Genomic DNA, 16,591 nt, shown 5'->3' with positions numbered 1-16,591 from the left:
GAGGCACAGACAGATGTGGAAATCAGTGATTTTTATTAATTTCATAACTGGGAAATTCCATGTGAAAGTGAAACAAACATGAGTCAAGTCAACCAGGGGAGGAATTTGGGGACAGGCCAAGGAGTGGGAGGTGGGGCAGTGAGGCAGTCCCGCTGGTAGGAGCCCTGAGGATTCCCCAGCTTGTGTGCGCTGCCTCTGGCATCCTAGAGACCCGGATTTACTCAGCTAAGAGAGAGGATGGGTCACAGGGTCTAAGGGTGGGCATTCAGAGGTAGAAGATGGAGGGGCGGCAGATTCTGGCAGGGCAGCAGAGGGCTCAGTGGCCATGGCTAGAGGGGTAAAAAATTCAGGACATCCCCCAGGTGCTGCCTCAGCCAGGGCTGCATGCGGAAGAGATTGATGTGAAAGTCTCGTGGCGGCGGGACCTTGCTACGAGGGGCCCTTTTGCGGGAGTTTTTGTCAGCAGAGCCAAGGCAGGGGTTGTAAAGACCCCAGCTCACCAGACCCACCTGGAGAAAAGGAGAGAACTGGCTGGGAAGCTGCCACAGCCCCAGCTGTAAGCCCCAACCTCCCTAGATCCCTCAAAGGCCTTCCTCATCCCGCCAACAAGGCTGAGATCCTGTAACCCCTGGGTCCTGCAAGCTTCCACCTTCTCACCTGAAAAAACCTGAATCTCCGCTCAAGGAAAACTGCTCCCCCAGATTCTCCTGCCAGCAAAAGGTGACAGGAGACAGTGTCATCTAGGGCAGTGGACTGGTGTTCTGGCACGCATGCTGGCCACAGAGACACAGGTGGCCTTCCCCTTGGGAATCCAGGCATGGTGAGGGACTCACCCTTGCAGGGACTCTCATCCTCCTGGGTCCCACTGCATAGGAACTGGTCCGTCACCACCTCCCTGATATCTGTCAAGTTGGGGAACATGGTTTTTTCTTGGGAGACAACCTCGGCACAGCTTGTCCACTGCAGTAGGGGTGGAACCAGAGAGAAGGGTAGAATAAGCAGACCTGGGTGGGTGCAGTGGCTCACGCCTGTAATCCCAGCACTTCGGGAGGTTGAGGCAGGCAGATCACTTGAGGTCAGGAGTTCAAGACCATCCTGGCCAACATGGCAAAATCCCGTCTCTACTAAAAATACAAAAATTAGCTGGGTGTGGTGGCGGGCACCTGTAATCTCAGCTACTCGGGAGGCTGAAGTAGGAGAATTGCTTGAACCCAGGAGGCAGAAGTTGCAGTGAGCTGAGGTCATGCCACTGCACTCCAGCCTGGGAGACAGAGCAAGACTCCATCTCAACAACAACAAAAAAAGAATAAGTAGACCCAGGGACACCTAGCAGGTTTGTGAGGCTTGGGAGGAGGGGTGACCCGCGTCAGAGAGAGAAAGCAGCCAGACCTGGAGAAGGAAGAGAGACATTCTGGGAGCTGTCACAGGCAGATCCCAGCATCCCCAACCTGAGACCCTCACCTCCACTCCCATCTTAAGGTTAATGTTCAGTTTGCTCCCATTCAAGGCGACAAAGTGAGCAGGAACACTCTGTTTGTTCAGCAGTTCATTCTCTACAGTCAAGAGAAGGGGATGTTGGTGCTGGTCCTTTTACCCAGAATCCAGGTTCCTGGCTTGGGGACTGCAGCCTAGTCCTTGTTATCACCCCCAAAACCCGGCCCCAGCTCCCCAGCACTCACCATGGTCCCTACAGGTGCTGCCTTGAGGTCTCCGCAGAGCCAGATTGGCCTCCATGGTGCAGGGAAGGCAGATGGGCCTGGGGAGAAGAGCAAGGGTCACACCAGCCTGTCCCCAGTATCTCTTCCAGGGCTCTCCAGAGCACTCTCCCCTGCAGGGCACCCTCCCCTGCAGGGCACCCTCCCATCCCAGACTCCAGGCACCTGGCATGGGTGGACATCTTTACTTTCTGGGCCAGCTTCAGCAGGGCGATGTCATCACCATAGAACTCCAGGATTCCCTGGTTCTTTTTGGCAAAGACATCAAACCCTGGGGAGATCACCGCCTTCTCAATAAGGAATTCTTTGCCCCACTGGGATTTGGGGTCTCCTGGAAATGATATGCCAGATTAGGCTAGACCAGGGCTCCTGCAGGGGCCAGAGGCTGGACGAGGTGCTGGGATCTGTGACTTCAGGATCGGGAGGCTGGTGCATCCCTTGCCTTACCCACATTGACCCTCCACAGGGAGTGGTCCTTGCCATCGCGGAAGCAGTGAGCCGCCGTCAGGACCCATTGGTCGGAGATGAGGGCCCCCCGGCAGGTCTCTTGGCTCTTGGGCTGCAGGGGAACAGGTGATCTTCAGGGATTGCAGTATCTCTGGCCCATGGCCGCTTTCACCTCTGGAATCCAAGCCCTGCCCCTCCTTCCTGGTACCTTAATAGTGACATGCCAGGGTGTCCTCTCCTGGTCAGAGGCGTTTGCTGACATGTTCCCCACCCCGCAGATGGTGTCTGTGAGCTTGGAGACATCTGTGGGTGTGAGGATCAGATGGGGAAGGAGGCAAGTGAGGGGCACTGTGTCTAGGTTCCCAACACGGGCCTCTGGCGGGCTCCTCACCGTCCTCCCCACACCAGGGAGGGCAAAGCTCACTCACCCAGCATATGTTCAAAGACCTGGTGCAGAGCCTTTGTGTCCTGCAGAATGAAGGCATGCCTCTCACCATCCTTCTTGGACCCTAGCTCATTCAGTTCTCTCCAGTCCACATCCAGCTTGCCCACCCCAATGGCATAGATGTCTGGTGGGGAAGAGGGAAATCACCAGACTCCTGTGGTTTTGGAGCTACCCCATGAGACAGGAGGCTGTCATCTGAAACTCACTGTGTCCAACCAAGACCTACATGAGCTGGACCCCTGCGTCCTCCCCACTGCTACCTGTCTGCCTTCATTTCCTGCCACTCCCTGCCCTTCACTCTCCTGCAGCACACAGCTTCTTTGAAGTTCCTCAAATCCATAGGCATAGTCACACCTCAGGCCCTTTGCCCCAGCTGTGCCTCTGCCTAGTTCACTCCTCCCCCAGACTTCCACATGGCTCACTTTTGTACCTTTTTAAGTCTTGGCTCAAATGTCACCTTCTCAGTGAGGCCTTCCCTGGTCTTCCTGTCTAAAACTGCAATGCCCCAGACAAACTTTCATCCCCACTTTGGGAGGCAAGGTGGGAGGATCCCTTGAAGCCAGAAGTTTGAGACCAGCCTGGGCAACATGGCAACACCCCTTAGCTTGTGTCACCTACCACCTGCTGGGTTCTATGGTTTTCTTATCCTGTTTATTCCCTGTAATGGTGGAATTATGTCCCCCAGAAAGATGTGTTCAAGTCCTAACCCCCCAGTATCTGTGACTTTATTTGGAAAAAGGGTCTTTGCAGATGTAAACAAGTTAAGATTAAGTCATACTAGATTAGGGTGAGCTCTAATCCAATGACTGAGGTCCTTATAAGAAGAGGTAAGCCAGAGCCGGGTGTGGTGGCTCACACCTGTAATCACCAGGAGGCGGTGGTTGTGGTGAGCCAAGATCGTGCCATTGCACCCCAGCCTGGGCGACAAGAGCGAAACTCCATCTCAAAAAAAAAAAAAAAGAAGAAGAAGAAGAAGAGGTGAGCTGGGCACAGTGGCTCAAGCCTGTAATCCCAGCACTTTGGGAGGCTGAGGTGGGCAGATCACGAGGTCAGGAGTTCAAGACCAGCCTGACCAACATGGTGAAACCCTGTCTCTACTAAAAATACAAAAATTAGCCAGACATGCTGGCACACACCTGTAATCCCAACTACTCAGGAGGCTGAGGCAGGAGAATCGCTTGAACCCGGGAGGCAGATGTTGCAGTGAGCCGAGATACCACCACTGCACTGCAGCCTGGGCAACAGAGCAAGACTCCATCTCAAAAAAAAAAAAAAAAAGTGAATTGGCTGGGCATGGTGGTGACTCACGCCTGTAATCCCGGCAGTTTTTTTGAGGCTAAGGCAGGCAGATTGCTTTGAGGCCAGGAGTTTAAGACCAGCCTAGCCAACATGGCGAGACCATGTCTCTACTAAAAATACAAAAATTAGCCGGGCATGGTGGCACATGCCTGTAATCCCAGCTTCTTGGGAGACTGAGGCACGAGAATCCCTTGAACCCAGGAGGCAGAGGTTACAGTGAGCCGGGATCCCACCACTGCACTGCAGCCTGGGCTCCTGGGTGACAGAGCGAGACTGTGTCTCAAACAAACGAACAAAAAAAGAAGAAGAAAGGAATTTGGACACAAAGACACAGGTAGTGGGTCTCCTATCTATATAAGAGAACAGCATGTAATGACACAGAGGCGCACACAGAAAAGAAGGCGAGTTGAAGGCAGAGGCAGAGAATGGGTTTATGCTGCCTCAAGCCAAGGTTGCAGCCACCGGCAGCCGGAAAAGGCAGGAAAGAATTCTTCCCAAGAGCCTTCTAAGGAAGCAGGGCCCTGCCAACACCTCATTTCAGACTTCTAACCTCCAGAACTGTAAGAAAAAGAAATTCTGTGTTCTAAGCCACCCAGGTTTGTGGTACTTTGGTAAGTACTTTTAAATGACTGAATGAATAGAAAGAACTCATAACATAACATGGAAACAAAACCTCAGATCTGGTCTTCCTCTGTAAAAGGTAGCATCTGGGAGAAGGGCCTAAAGCCACGTTTTCTCACTGGAGGCTCTGGACCCACGCAACAGGCAGTGCCTGTCCTCTGACTGTGGTGCCAGTCAGAACTGCCCTCAGACAGACCACAGAGTCTACTCCTCTCCCAGCCTTTGCTCCCCTTGTGGCCCATTTTTGCTCTTGGAGAGCCCCACGTTGTGTGTAAAAAGCAAGGTGCTTAGGTGGACCAAGAGATCTTCAGCCAGGAGGCAATCTGGCAGTGGCCCAGATAGAAACAGTTACAGTTGGAGCCAGACAATGATCATGCCTTGTGCGTTTTCTTTGACTATTTTCGTTTGGTTTCCTGCTCATTTTCAATAAAATGTTTTTGTAGCGTTTGACCTTGGCCCAGTGATGCTACGGAGGAAGGGAGTGGGCTTTAAATTTTGTCTTCCTTGGGCCAGAGTGTTAAAGAGGAATCAGCTTACCCCCGAGGGCCAGGTGATGGGGGAGGGGGCAGTGTGAATGGAAAGGAGAAGGAGCTAAGGGGAAGATGAAATGTTGGGGCTCAAAACCAGCTACCCTCCCTGTCTGAGCATCTCTCTCTGAAATTACTTTCTGATCAAAGGTCAGTGCAATTTGTGTTTAGTCTGAACCTGAGGAATTGTTCCTTTAGAGGCTGCAACTGCCAAAGCCTTAGTTAGCCAGCTGTGCTGCTGAAAGAGAAACCACCAGGGACATTCCCTAGAGGGAATCGAGGTCCCTTCTTCCTGGAAAGTTTCCTGAAACATGAGATGCTGCTGATGATGATGATAACGACGACGGTCGTGGTCATGGCTAACATATGCTGGGCATTTTTCTGTGCCAGGCAGGCAATGTTTGAGCATCTTCCCCTGTCAGCTTGTGAGCTGGGTCCTACTACTACCCTTTTGCAGATGAAGAAACTGCCCATGGCCACAGCCCACTGAAGATGAAACCAAGGTTCTCTGTCTAAAGCTGTTGATTAAAAATAATAATTAAAAAATTAAAAATTGGCCGGGCACAGTGGCTCATGCCTATCTGTAATCCCAGCACCTTGGGAGGCCAAGGCAGGCGGATCACTTGAGGCAAGGGGTTTGACACCAGACTGCCAACATGGTGAAACTCTGTCTCTACTAAAAATGCAAAAATGAGCCAGGCATGGTGGCACACACCTGTAATCCCAGCTACCCTGGAGGCTGAGGCAGGAGAATCACTTGAAGCCAGGACGTGGAGGTTGCAGTGAGTTGAGATTGAGTCACTGCACTCCAGCCTGGGCAACACAGCAAGATTCTGTCTCAAAAAAAATTAAAAATTAATTTTAAAAAATTTGTGAAGATGGGCTGAGCATAGTGGCTCATACCTGTAATCCTAGCACTTTGGGAAGCTGAGTTGAGGGGATCACTTGAAACCAGGAGTTTGAGGCTGCAGTAAGCTATGATTGCACCACTGCACTTCATGGGTGGACATCGTTACTTTCTGGACCAGCTTCTGGGCCAGGATGGGTGGACATCTTTCCAGGAATATACCCTGAGTGACAGTGAGACACTATCTTAAAAAAAAAAAAAAAAAAAAAAGAAGAAGAAGATAAGGTTGAGACCATGGGAAGTAGTTTGACTCCAGACTCTTCAACATGAGTTGCCTTTGTACAGAACAATGCAGAAATAAAACCATGTGGCTCTGGACCATAGCTAAGATTCTGGGATCCCTGGCTGAAGATCTTGTGACCTCTGCAGGAGCAGAACAAATGTGGTGGCAGTGGCGGGGGCTCACCCAGATAGTCATTCCTCTTCTGGTTGATGTTCAGGATCTCTCTGATGTGGTCAACAGCTGTCTTGGGAGAGCCGCCCATATTGGACTTTCCTAGAATAAAGAGAATAAAGAATTCTTCTAAGTAATATCAGGATTTCCCAGGGCCCTGGAAGAGTAGGAAAGCATTTAGCCTAGGAACCTCAACATTTACACTGCCTATAAGAGCTTCCAAATATACTTTTAGGCTGGGCATGGTGGCTCACACCTGTAATCCTAGCACTTTGGGAAACCGAAGCAGGAGGATTGCCTGAGCTCAGGAGTTCGAGACCAGCCTGGGCAACATGGTGAAACCCTGTCTCTACTAAAACCACAAAAAATTAGCCAGGTGTGGCCGGGCATGGTGGCTCATGCCTGTAATCCCAGCGCTTTGGGAGGCCAAGGCAGGTGGATCACCTGAGGTTGGGAGTTTGAGACCAGCTTGACCAACATGGAGAAACCGCGCCTCTACTAAATATACAAAATTAGCCAGGTGTGGTGGCACATGCCTGTAATCCCAGCTACTCAGGAGGCCAAGGCAGGAGAATCTCTTGAACCTGGGAGGCGGAGGTTGCGGTGAGCCGAAATCGCGCCATTGCACTCCAGCCTGGGCAACAAGAGTGAAACTCCGTCTCAAAAAATAAAAATAAAAATTAGCCAGGCGTGGTGACACACACCTGTAGTCCCAGCTACTCTGGAGGCTGAGGCACGAGAATTGCCTGAGCCTGGGAGGCAGAGGTTGCAGTGAGCCAAGATCGCACCACTGTAGTCCAGCCTGGGCAATAGAGTGAGACCCTGTCTCAAAAAAAATATATATATATATGTATATATATATACACTGAAATTTTCTACATTCCAGGCACCAGGCCAGGTGCTTCCTATACTTTATCTCATTTAACTCTCATGAAACCCCAGGAAGAGTGGGTATCCTCATTTTATAAACTAAGTCCTGGAGGAACTGTGTAATTTGGACAATAGCAAGAGGCAAATGACAAGGCCAGATCCACTACAGACTGTTCCTTGCATCCGTGCCCTTCCACATTCCTGCTCAAGAGCCACGTTTCCTCATCTGTCTCCAAGTTACTTCCCAGATGGTAACAAGAGCTAACACAAAGCACTTTCACATAGGCAACTTAAATAGCTTTCCATAAAAATTGTGTAAGGAAAAGAGAACAGCTATCATGATCATCATTGCTGTCATTGTGGTTATGGTCATCATCATCAACACTAATTCTATTTATTTATTTTTTATTTATTTTATTTTGAGACAAGGTAGGGTCTCAGTCTGTCACCCAGGCTGGAGTGCAGTGGCATGATCTTGGCTCACTGCAAACTCTGCCTCCTGGGTTCAAGCGATTCTCCTGCCTCAGCCTCCCAAGTAGCTGGGATTACAGGCGCCTGCCACCATGCCCAGCTAATGGTTTTGTATTTTTAGTAGAGACGGGGTTTCACCATGTTGGCCAGTCTGATCTCAAACTCCTGACCTCAAGTGATCCACCCGCTTTGGCCTCCCAAAGTGCTGGGATTACAGGCATAAGCCACCACACCCAGCTCTATTTTATAAATAAGAAACTTATTTATAAGTGCCTGTAATCCCAGCACTTTGGGAGGCTGAGGCAGGAGGATTGCTTAAAGCCAGGAGTTTGAGATCAGCTGGGCAACATAGCAAGGCCCCATCTCTAAAAACAAAAACAAAACTGGGGCTCAAAGTGGCAGGCAGAGGGAGAATCAGAATTCAGGGCTTCTGACCCCATATTGGTGCCCCTTCCACTATTCCAGACACACTCAGAGACCATGATACCCACCATCTGTCAGAAGGATGATGGCATGTCGGATTTCCTGCCAGGCCATCGTTTCCATGCCAAGGAGTCGCATTTGGTTGTTCATCATGAGATAGACACTGTTTAAGGCCGCATAGGTGTTAGTCCCAGTTCCATTTTCATGATCTGGAATATACCAAAAGGAAGGACTCTCTTAGAAACTTCCCACCTACCACCCAGGGGTAGGGAATCACTCTATTCCCCCAATTATTGGAAATGCAATTTTTTTTTTTTTTTTGAGAGAGAGTCTCGCTCTGTCACCCAGGCTGGAGTGTAGTGGTGTGATCTTGGCTCAAGGCAACCTCCACCTCCCCAGTTCAAGTGATTCTCATGCCTCAGTCTCCCAAGTAGCTGGGATTACAGGTGACGGCCACCATGCCCAGCTAATGTTTTGTATTTTTAGTAGAGATGGGGTTTCACCATGTTGGCCAAGCTGGTTTCCTGACCTCAAGTGATTCCCCCATCTCAGCCTCCCAAAGTGCTGGGATTACAGGCATGAGCCACTGCACCCGGCCTGGGAATGCAATTTATCAATTGTTTTGATAAACTCAGACATTTGCCATTCAGATAGAGATTTGGCATCATTGCTTGTTCAAACATTAAAAGCCTTTCCACCTTAGAAATGTTCATTGCATAGGGCCGGGCAAGGTGGCTCATGCCTGTAATCCCAGCACTTTGGGAGGCTGAGGCGGGTGGATCACAAAGTCAGGATCACCTGCCCAACATAGTGAAACCCCGTCTCTACTAAAAATACAAAAAATTAGCCAGGCATGGTGGCGGGTGCCCAAAATCTCAGCTACTTGGGAGGCTGAGGCAGAATTGCCTGAACCCTGGAGGCAGAGGTTGTAGTGAGCCAAGATCGTGCCACTGCACTCGAGCCTGGGTGACAGTGTGAGACTCCGTTTCAAAAAGAAAAAAAAAGAAATGTTCACTGCGTTACCCCAATCCAAGAGACACTAAAGTCCCAAGATTCAAAGATGAGGTTTCCAAAACCTTGAGTCACTTCAGCCATTTGCTAAGTGCCAACCAGGCAGCTTTACATGGTATATGGGTGGCTAATGACATGGGGAGATGGCAGTGTGCAGCCATGCAAACCAGACAGTGTGGTTTTGGCAACTGGAAGGAATTGAAGACCTGCACAGTGTCTTTGGACCTGCAGCACCTTAGAATGAGCTATGAGCTGGGGGCAGCTGGACTCCCCCACCATAACCCTGGACGTTGAAACTACCCCAGACTCGTGGAATTCGGGTGCCACCAAGAGGCCTCACTCTCTTTCTAGCTCATCCAGAATTTGTTTGCAGGCCCTGAGAGGGTCCATCTTTTCCTCTCCCATTGCCGTCATGTGATGACACCCGTACCTTTATAGTTGGCATTTTCCAGGCTGCTGATCACCTCAGTCATATCCCGGGAGTTGTCGTTCAGGACAGACATGAGGACTTTGGGCTCTGAGGCAAAGGTGATAATGGCGACACTCACATTGATCTCAAAGCTGAAGATCTGTGCGGGGCAAGTGAGAGGCAGCGTAAAGGGCCCTGAAGCCAAAGGGGAGATGGTAAGAGAGCAAGCAAAGGGCCCTGGAGGAGGCAGAGAAACTGGAGTGAGACCAACAGAGGCAAGGACCAGGGGAGACACTAGGAAATGGCTGTTAGGAAGAAGCTAGGGGCTGGGCATGGTGGCTCATGCCTGAATCCCAACACTTTAGGCAGGTGGATCACCTGAGGTCAGGAGTTCAAGACCAGCCTGACCAACATGGCAAAACCCATCTCTACTAAAAATACAAAAATTAGCCTGGTATGGTGGCAAGCACCTGTAATCCCAGCTACTCAGGAGGCTGAGGCAGGAGAATCACTTGAACCCAGGAGGCAAAGGTTGCAGTGAGCTGAGATCGCGCCACTGTACTCCAGCCTAGGTGACAGAGAGAGACTCTATCTCAAAAAAAAAATAAAAATAAAAATAAAAAGAAGCAGCAGCAGCTAACGAAGAAACCTTTGTTGAACATCCTTCTCTTTGACAGACTCTCTTCACTCAACCCTGTGAGGGGGCATGATGACCCCTATTTTATGGATAAGGAAATTGAGGCATGTTGCCTCGTCCCCCTTCCCCCATCACACCATGAGGAGGAGGTGGAAGTGGGATCTGAATGTGTCACGTGACTCAATCACTGCACCAACTGGTGTGTGTTGCCGCCTCACCGTGCAATGAGTTACTTAATTTTGAGTCCCAAGAGAGCACAGAAACTGCCCTCTTTAAAATGTAGCTGGGAGGGAAAACCATCTGTAATATTACATGAAGTATTGTGAAAAGCACAGTTACGAAACAAAGTTCTGGCGAGGAACTTAAACCAGTGGCTTCCAAACTTCTATCACACATATTTTATTTCTTTTTTTTTTAATTTTTTTTTTTTTTGAGACAGAGTTTTGCTCTAGTTGCCCAGGCTGGAGTGCAATGGAGCGATCTCAGCTCACTGCAACCTCCACCTCCCGGATCCAAGCGATTCTCCTGCCTCAGCCTCCCAAGTAGCTGGGTTACGGGCGTGCACCATCACACATGGCTAATTTTGTATTTTTAGTATAGACAGGGTTTCATCATGTTGGTCAGGCTGGTCTCAAACTCCTGACCTCAAGTGATCCACCTGCCTCGGCCTCCCAAAGTGTTGGGATTACAGGCACTAGCCACCATGCCCAGTCTATCACACACATTTTAAAGCCTGCACAAAATGTTGAAGTTTTAAAAGGAAATTATTAAATGTTAAATTATTAATCTGATTTAAATTATTCCACAGGGGCACCAGTATTTTTCTGCTTCACTCCTGTGGGTTATCTTGCTACCTTTCTGTGGAGACCACTGTTCTAGATGATGAATTCCTGGAAAGTAAGACCTCAGCCTTTCCATCTTTGCTGTCCCCCAGCCCCAGCACAGTGTCCCAACAGTGCTTGTGGAATAAAAATTATGATTGTATAAATTGAATTCATGATTCCTACATGGCATGAGTATAATCTGAGAAGACTTCTTGGAGGAGGTGGGCTATGAGTGGGGCTCTGAGGAGGGGAAGGAAACAGAGAGAGAGAGTGAGCACAGGAAGGCCTCTGCTGCAGGCAGACTCCTGATTCCTGACCCTGTCCACCATGAGGGAGGCGCTCTCCTTGAAGATGAGAAAGTCATTTTCCGACACACTCTGCGAACAGTCCAGGAGCAGGTAGAGGTTCAGATGACCAGAGCGCTGGATTTGGATTTTACGGCCCAGGCTTTCTGGAGAAATGTGGAAGGGGAGGATTCAGATCCCCACCTCCTTCCTGCGCTCTTGCCAAGCAGGTCCAGCTTCTCTGCCTCCCTCCCTTTCAGTGGCTGAGCCCACCAAGGCTCCTGGCCTCCAGGAAGCTTGCATCCTCCCTTGCTCCAGCCCAGATAGAGCACCCTGCTCAACCGGAAACCCCACCTCAAACACTCACCCTTTGTCTTCTGGGTGGGATTGGTGGCCCCAAGCATGTGGGAGAAGGAAGTGCCCAGGGCAGGGGCCACGTCCTCAGGGAAGTCATAAGAGTAGGGTTCTGTGGGGAGAGCCACACAGGGGTCAGCCGGGGCAGCGGCTGGGTGTGCCGGGGAGTCTCGGGAGGGCAGGGCAGCTACTCACGGCGGCAGATGGGCTCCGTTCCACTCCAGACCCCGTTGCCCTGGCACTCCCGCTCTGCAGACCCCGTGAGCACAAGATTTGAGGAGCAGCGATAGCGGACCTTGTCCCCATGACCAAAGCGGGAGCCTGTCCGCACCGCACCCAGCGAAATGCCTGGGTTGGGGCAGTGGCCAGCTGCGAGTGAACAAAGGAGGGCAGAGGTGAGTAGCCCCCTCCCATCAGGCTCTGCCTCCTCAGCGGCCTCAGTTGCCAGCAGAAGCTTCCCAGTTCCAACCCAGGGATGCACCCGTGTCTGTCCCAGAGCCCCCAGAGACCCAGGGAAGAAGTTAGCTGATGGTCCCTCCACTCCTTCAGAGAATATTTATATTTCATAAACCACAGTGAGGCATCCCTACACACCCATCAAAACGGCTAACACTGAAACAACAGGCAAGTCCAAGTGTTGGAGAGGATGCAGAGCGACTGGCACTCTGTTACCTTGCTGGCATGGACGTGGGTGAAACTTTCTCAGCCTCTACTACAACTAAACGTATGCCAGCCTATGATGTGACAATTCCACATTTAGATCATTTACTCAAGAGAAGCAAGTGCATACATGTACCAAAATCACATGCAAGAATGTTCCTAGAGCTTTACTCCTAATGGCCCCAAACGGGAAATAATCCAAATGTCCATCAAGAGGGGAATGGATAAATTGTAATATAACCAAATAATGGAATACTACACAGCAATAAAAAAGAACAAAGTACTGATACACACAACAGCATGGATAAATCTCACAGGCAGAATATAGAACAAGGGATGCCAGAAGCAACAGACCACATCCTGCATGATTCCATTTACAGGAAATGTAAGCACAAGGTACCTAATCCATGGAGACAGAGGTCAGAAGAGCAGTTACCTTGTGGGAGGGGACAAGCGGGAACCTCATTCTGTCTTGGGTGGTGGTTAGATGAGTGGATGCATTGTAACAAATCATTGAGCTGAATACTTAAGATTTGTACATTTTACGATAGGTAAATTATGCCTCAATTTTCAAATAAGTTAGAGTCATGTCTGAATAAATGGCCATTTGCCAAAACCCAAGGGCATGAGTGGGGAGCCATGGGCCACTAGGTGAAGGTGGCCCTGCCATCTTGTGGACTCCGTGTCTTCTGTATGATGTGCTAAAAACCATGATCTAAGAAGCTCCCAAACCCACAGGCAAATGCAGCTCCAGGGAATCCTAGGAGCGCTACTTCTGCCAAGCAGAGCCCCTCACCATTCACAGGGGCAGTAATAACCATGATAAAAGTGCTTATGGCCAGGCGTGGTGGCGCATGCCTGCATTCCCAGCTACTGAGGAGGCTGAGGTAGGAAGATCACTTGAGCTCAGGAGTTTGAAGCCAGCCTTGGCAACATAGCGAGATCCTGTCTCTTAATGAAACAAAAACAAGGCCGGGCGCGGTGGCTCACGCCTGTAATCCCAGCACTTTGGGAAGCCAAGGCGGGCAGAATACCCTGAGGTCAGGAGTTTGAGACCAGCCTGGCCAACATGGAGAAACCCTGTCTCTACTAAAAATACAAAATTACCAAGGTGTGGTGGCGCATGCCTGTAATCCCAGCTACTTGGGAGGCTGAGGCAGGAGAGTCACTTGAACCCGGGAGGCAGATGTTGTGGTGAGCTGAGATTGCGCCATTGCACTCCAGCCTGGGCAACAAGAGCGAGACTCCATCTCAAAAAAAAAAAAAAAGTGTACATGGCATTTATCAGATTCCAGGAGCTGTTTTTTTTTTTGTTTTTTGTTTGTTTGTTTGTTTTGACACAGAGTCTTACTCTGTCACCCAGGCTGGAGTGCAGGGGCACGATCTCAGCTCACTGCAACCTCCGCCTCCCAGGTTCAAGTGATTCTCCTGCCTCAGCCTCCTGAGTAGCTGGGATTAACCACACCCAGCTAATTTTTGTATTTTTAGTATAGACAGGGGTCTCACCATGTTGACCTGGCTGGTCTCAAACTCCTGACCTCAGGTGATCCACCCACCTCGGCCTCCCAAAGTGCTGGGATTACAGGCATGAGGCACTGAGCCTGGCCTTTTTTTTTTTTTTTTTTTTTTTTTTGAGACAGTCTTACTCTGTCACTCAGGCTGGAGTGCAATGATGCGATCTCAGCTCACTGCAATCTCCACTTCCTGGTTCAAATGATTCTCCTGCCTCAGCCTCCTGAATAGCTGGTATTACAGGCATGTGCGACCACACCCGGCTAATTTTTGTATTTTTAGTAGAGACGGGGTTTCACCATGTTGGCCAGGCTGGTCTCAAACTCCTGAGCTTGTGATCCACCCACCTTGGCCTCCCAAAGTGCTGGGAATACAGGTGTGAGCCACCGCACTCCAGGGGCTGTTGTATATGCTTACTAATGTCAACTCATTTAATCCAGATGGCAATCTCATGAGGTTAGCACTCACTATCCTCGTTTTACAGATGGGAAAACTGAGGCCTAGAAAGGTTAAATAACCTTCCCAAAGTCTGTCAAAGTCAGAGCAGGGCTTGGAACCCAAACCTGGCTTTAAAGGCAAGGCATTAAAGCGCAGTACTTGACTCTCTCCCAGCATATCTTCCCTACAACAATCTGTGGGGCCTGAATATGAAGTCTTGCTTTGAGGCACTTAGAAAAGCCAGGCAGAGTGTGTGGAGGCTTTACGCTACATCTGAAGCTTAGCACCAGCTGCCTGGGGCCTGGCCCTTGCAGACTTGGGATGTGTGACCTGTAGACCTCAATTTACCAAAATCCAGGAATATTATTATGGCACAGTGAACAACAGACCCCTATCCCCACAGAGGCTTTCTGGATGCACATTGGGCCCCAGGATTCCCCAGAGACCCCAGCCCCCGTGTAGCCCATTAGCCAGAGCACTCACCCCCATTATCACACACAGCTGTTTCTCCATCCCACATGCCGTTGGGGCGACACTGACGCACAGGCGAGCCCCGCAATATGAAGCCATCCTCACACTCGAAGCTCACGTTGCCACCCACGGGGTAGGACCCCAGCCGTGGGGTATAAATGCCATTCTCAAAGGAGACAGGGGCTGGACAGCGCACAGCTGGAGAGAAAGGAAGTGGGTGGGGAATATAGGGCTGGATGGATAACACCTGGGCTGGGGATTAAGCAGGTGATTTTAAGCTGGAATGCATGGGAATGGCCAACTGGCTGTCAAAACACTGAAATATTAGGTTGCAACATGTGAAATTGCTGTTTTTGGCAACTGATTGAGTATTGCCAATTTCACAGAGTCTAAGCGAACTGATTGATAAATAGCCACTTCCCTCAGCCTCCTGAGGGCCATGGCCTCCCCAGACACTTCCCTTGGGATCCTCAGATGTCTAGAGGACTCCAGGACCATTCAGCATCCGTTCTGAATGGTCACTACTAGGCAGTCAATTGTACATAAAAAGTCATCCCTGGCTTTAGTACCCCACAGTCTCCATCAAAACCTGTTCCCAATTCCTTGCTACTGGCAATTGACATTTTCTGGATATTTTGAAAAGCCCTCTGCAAAAGCAACTTTGCCATCTAGTCAGGTTAAGTCCCACCCTGAGCAACTCCTAAACAAAAGTTCTGGGGTGGCCCCTGGTGTAGCACCCTGAGCAAAGCCCACAGGGAGCCTCACGTTTGCAGACCGCCTTAGTCAGAGAGCGGGTGGCTCCTGGGGTCTGCCACTTTCCGCTGCTCTTGCACAGCCGTGATGCTGGGGATGGGTACAGGCCCTGGGGGCAGGAGTAGGTGAGAAGGCTCCCAGGGGCCCAGCCATGGCTGAGGGTGAAGGTGCCACCGGAGATATTCACATTCTGAGGGCAGGAGGGAGCCGAGTCTGCCGGACCTGGAGCCGTGGGAACAAGGAGACAGCAATGGAGAAAGAAGGAAGACATAGATGAGAAAAGGAAAGCAAAAGAGACTCTGTTTCACACATGGGAATTCAAGCTGGGAGCACCAGCCTCACACACAGGACCCCGACGTTCCCCCTTCCCTGCCTCCTACCTGGGTACAGGAACAGCAGGCAAAAAAGAACCATCAGTGGGCCCATGGTGTCCTCCCTAGGGGCAGCGAGAGGTAGAGAACCACGGGAGGGAAAAGGTCATCTGACTTCCCGAAAACTAGAGCTGGCTCAGCATCTGCTTCATTGCTGCCAGAGAAGAAAAACCAGGGAGTGGCAAGGGGGATGGTCTTCTGTTAGGGAAATAATAAGCAGGGATTTGGGACTGAACTGAAGGGTGAAACCTTTGCCCTGTCTCCCTGATGCTAATATATCTATAGAGTCAATAGATCTCCCCCACAGGCTTTGTGTACTGCCCCCACGCTCCACCCACCCATGCGTGCACATTGTGCACCATACACGCATGCTCACAAACACGCAGGCAAACACATATTTGTGCTCGTGTGTGCACACATGCACCTTGCTCTTGTGTGAATAGTCTAAAGCACACAAACCCACAAACCATCCAAGATATTGCAAAATATTTTATTTAAGTAAAGTTTTAGTGTTCTTTTGGGTTGTACCAAGTGGGGTTTGCTTCCTGAGAGCATAGAACAGTTCTGTCTTCTTGAACATAAACTTCCGAGGGGGGTGAAACTAATTTTTTTAGAACTTCTTGATAAATAGGAAGATTGACAATACTTTTTTATTCCCTACAATCCTTCCCCAGAGATAATCTAGGTGGAAAAAATGAAATCAACACTTAGTTTTGGAGACAGGAAAAATGTTTACAACATTTTTACA

General features: G+C 50.1%; 1 protein-coding gene across 2 annotated transcripts; it reads right to left on the bottom strand.

Annotated features, from left to right (window-relative positions):
* Positions 1 to 14: 14 nt before the first annotated feature.
* C2 (complement C2) lies at positions 15 to 16,068 on the bottom strand. Of its 2 annotated transcripts, XM_030802521.1 has the most exons (18): positions 15,853 to 16,068; positions 15,485 to 15,694; positions 14,732 to 14,917; positions 11,834 to 12,007; positions 11,652 to 11,750; positions 11,318 to 11,451; positions 9,561 to 9,699; positions 8,188 to 8,328; positions 6,368 to 6,457; positions 2,591 to 2,731; positions 2,371 to 2,465; positions 2,163 to 2,274; positions 1,881 to 2,046; positions 1,680 to 1,756; positions 1,462 to 1,553; positions 834 to 960; positions 658 to 707; positions 15 to 509 (listed from the first exon to the last, which is right to left on the bottom strand). In XM_030802521.1, exons 1-18 carry the CDS (start codon positions 15,896 to 15,898, stop codon positions 330 to 332), a joined length of 2,259 nt encoding a protein of 752 aa, XP_030658381.1. In that variant the 5' UTR covers positions 15,899 to 16,068; the 3' UTR covers positions 15 to 329. The 2 variants fall into 2 exon arrangements, with proteins under 2 accessions (XP_030658381.1, XP_030658382.1); XM_030802522.1 differs by lacking the exons at positions 11,318 to 11,451; positions 11,652 to 11,750; positions 14,732 to 14,917; positions 15,485 to 15,694; positions 15,853 to 16,068 and having other exon boundaries at positions 11,834 to 11,944.
* Between the last annotated feature and the right edge of the window lie 523 nt (positions 16,069 to 16,591).

Source organism: Nomascus leucogenys, chromosome 22a (assembly GCF_006542625.1).
Source record: "Nomascus leucogenys isolate Asia chromosome 22a, Asia_NLE_v1, whole genome shotgun sequence".
Lineage (NCBI taxonomy): Eukaryota > Metazoa > Chordata > Mammalia > Primates > Hylobatidae > Nomascus > Nomascus leucogenys.
The sequence above is the reverse complement of the archived record's forward strand: the minus strand, read 5'-3'. Positions and strand labels throughout refer to the sequence as shown.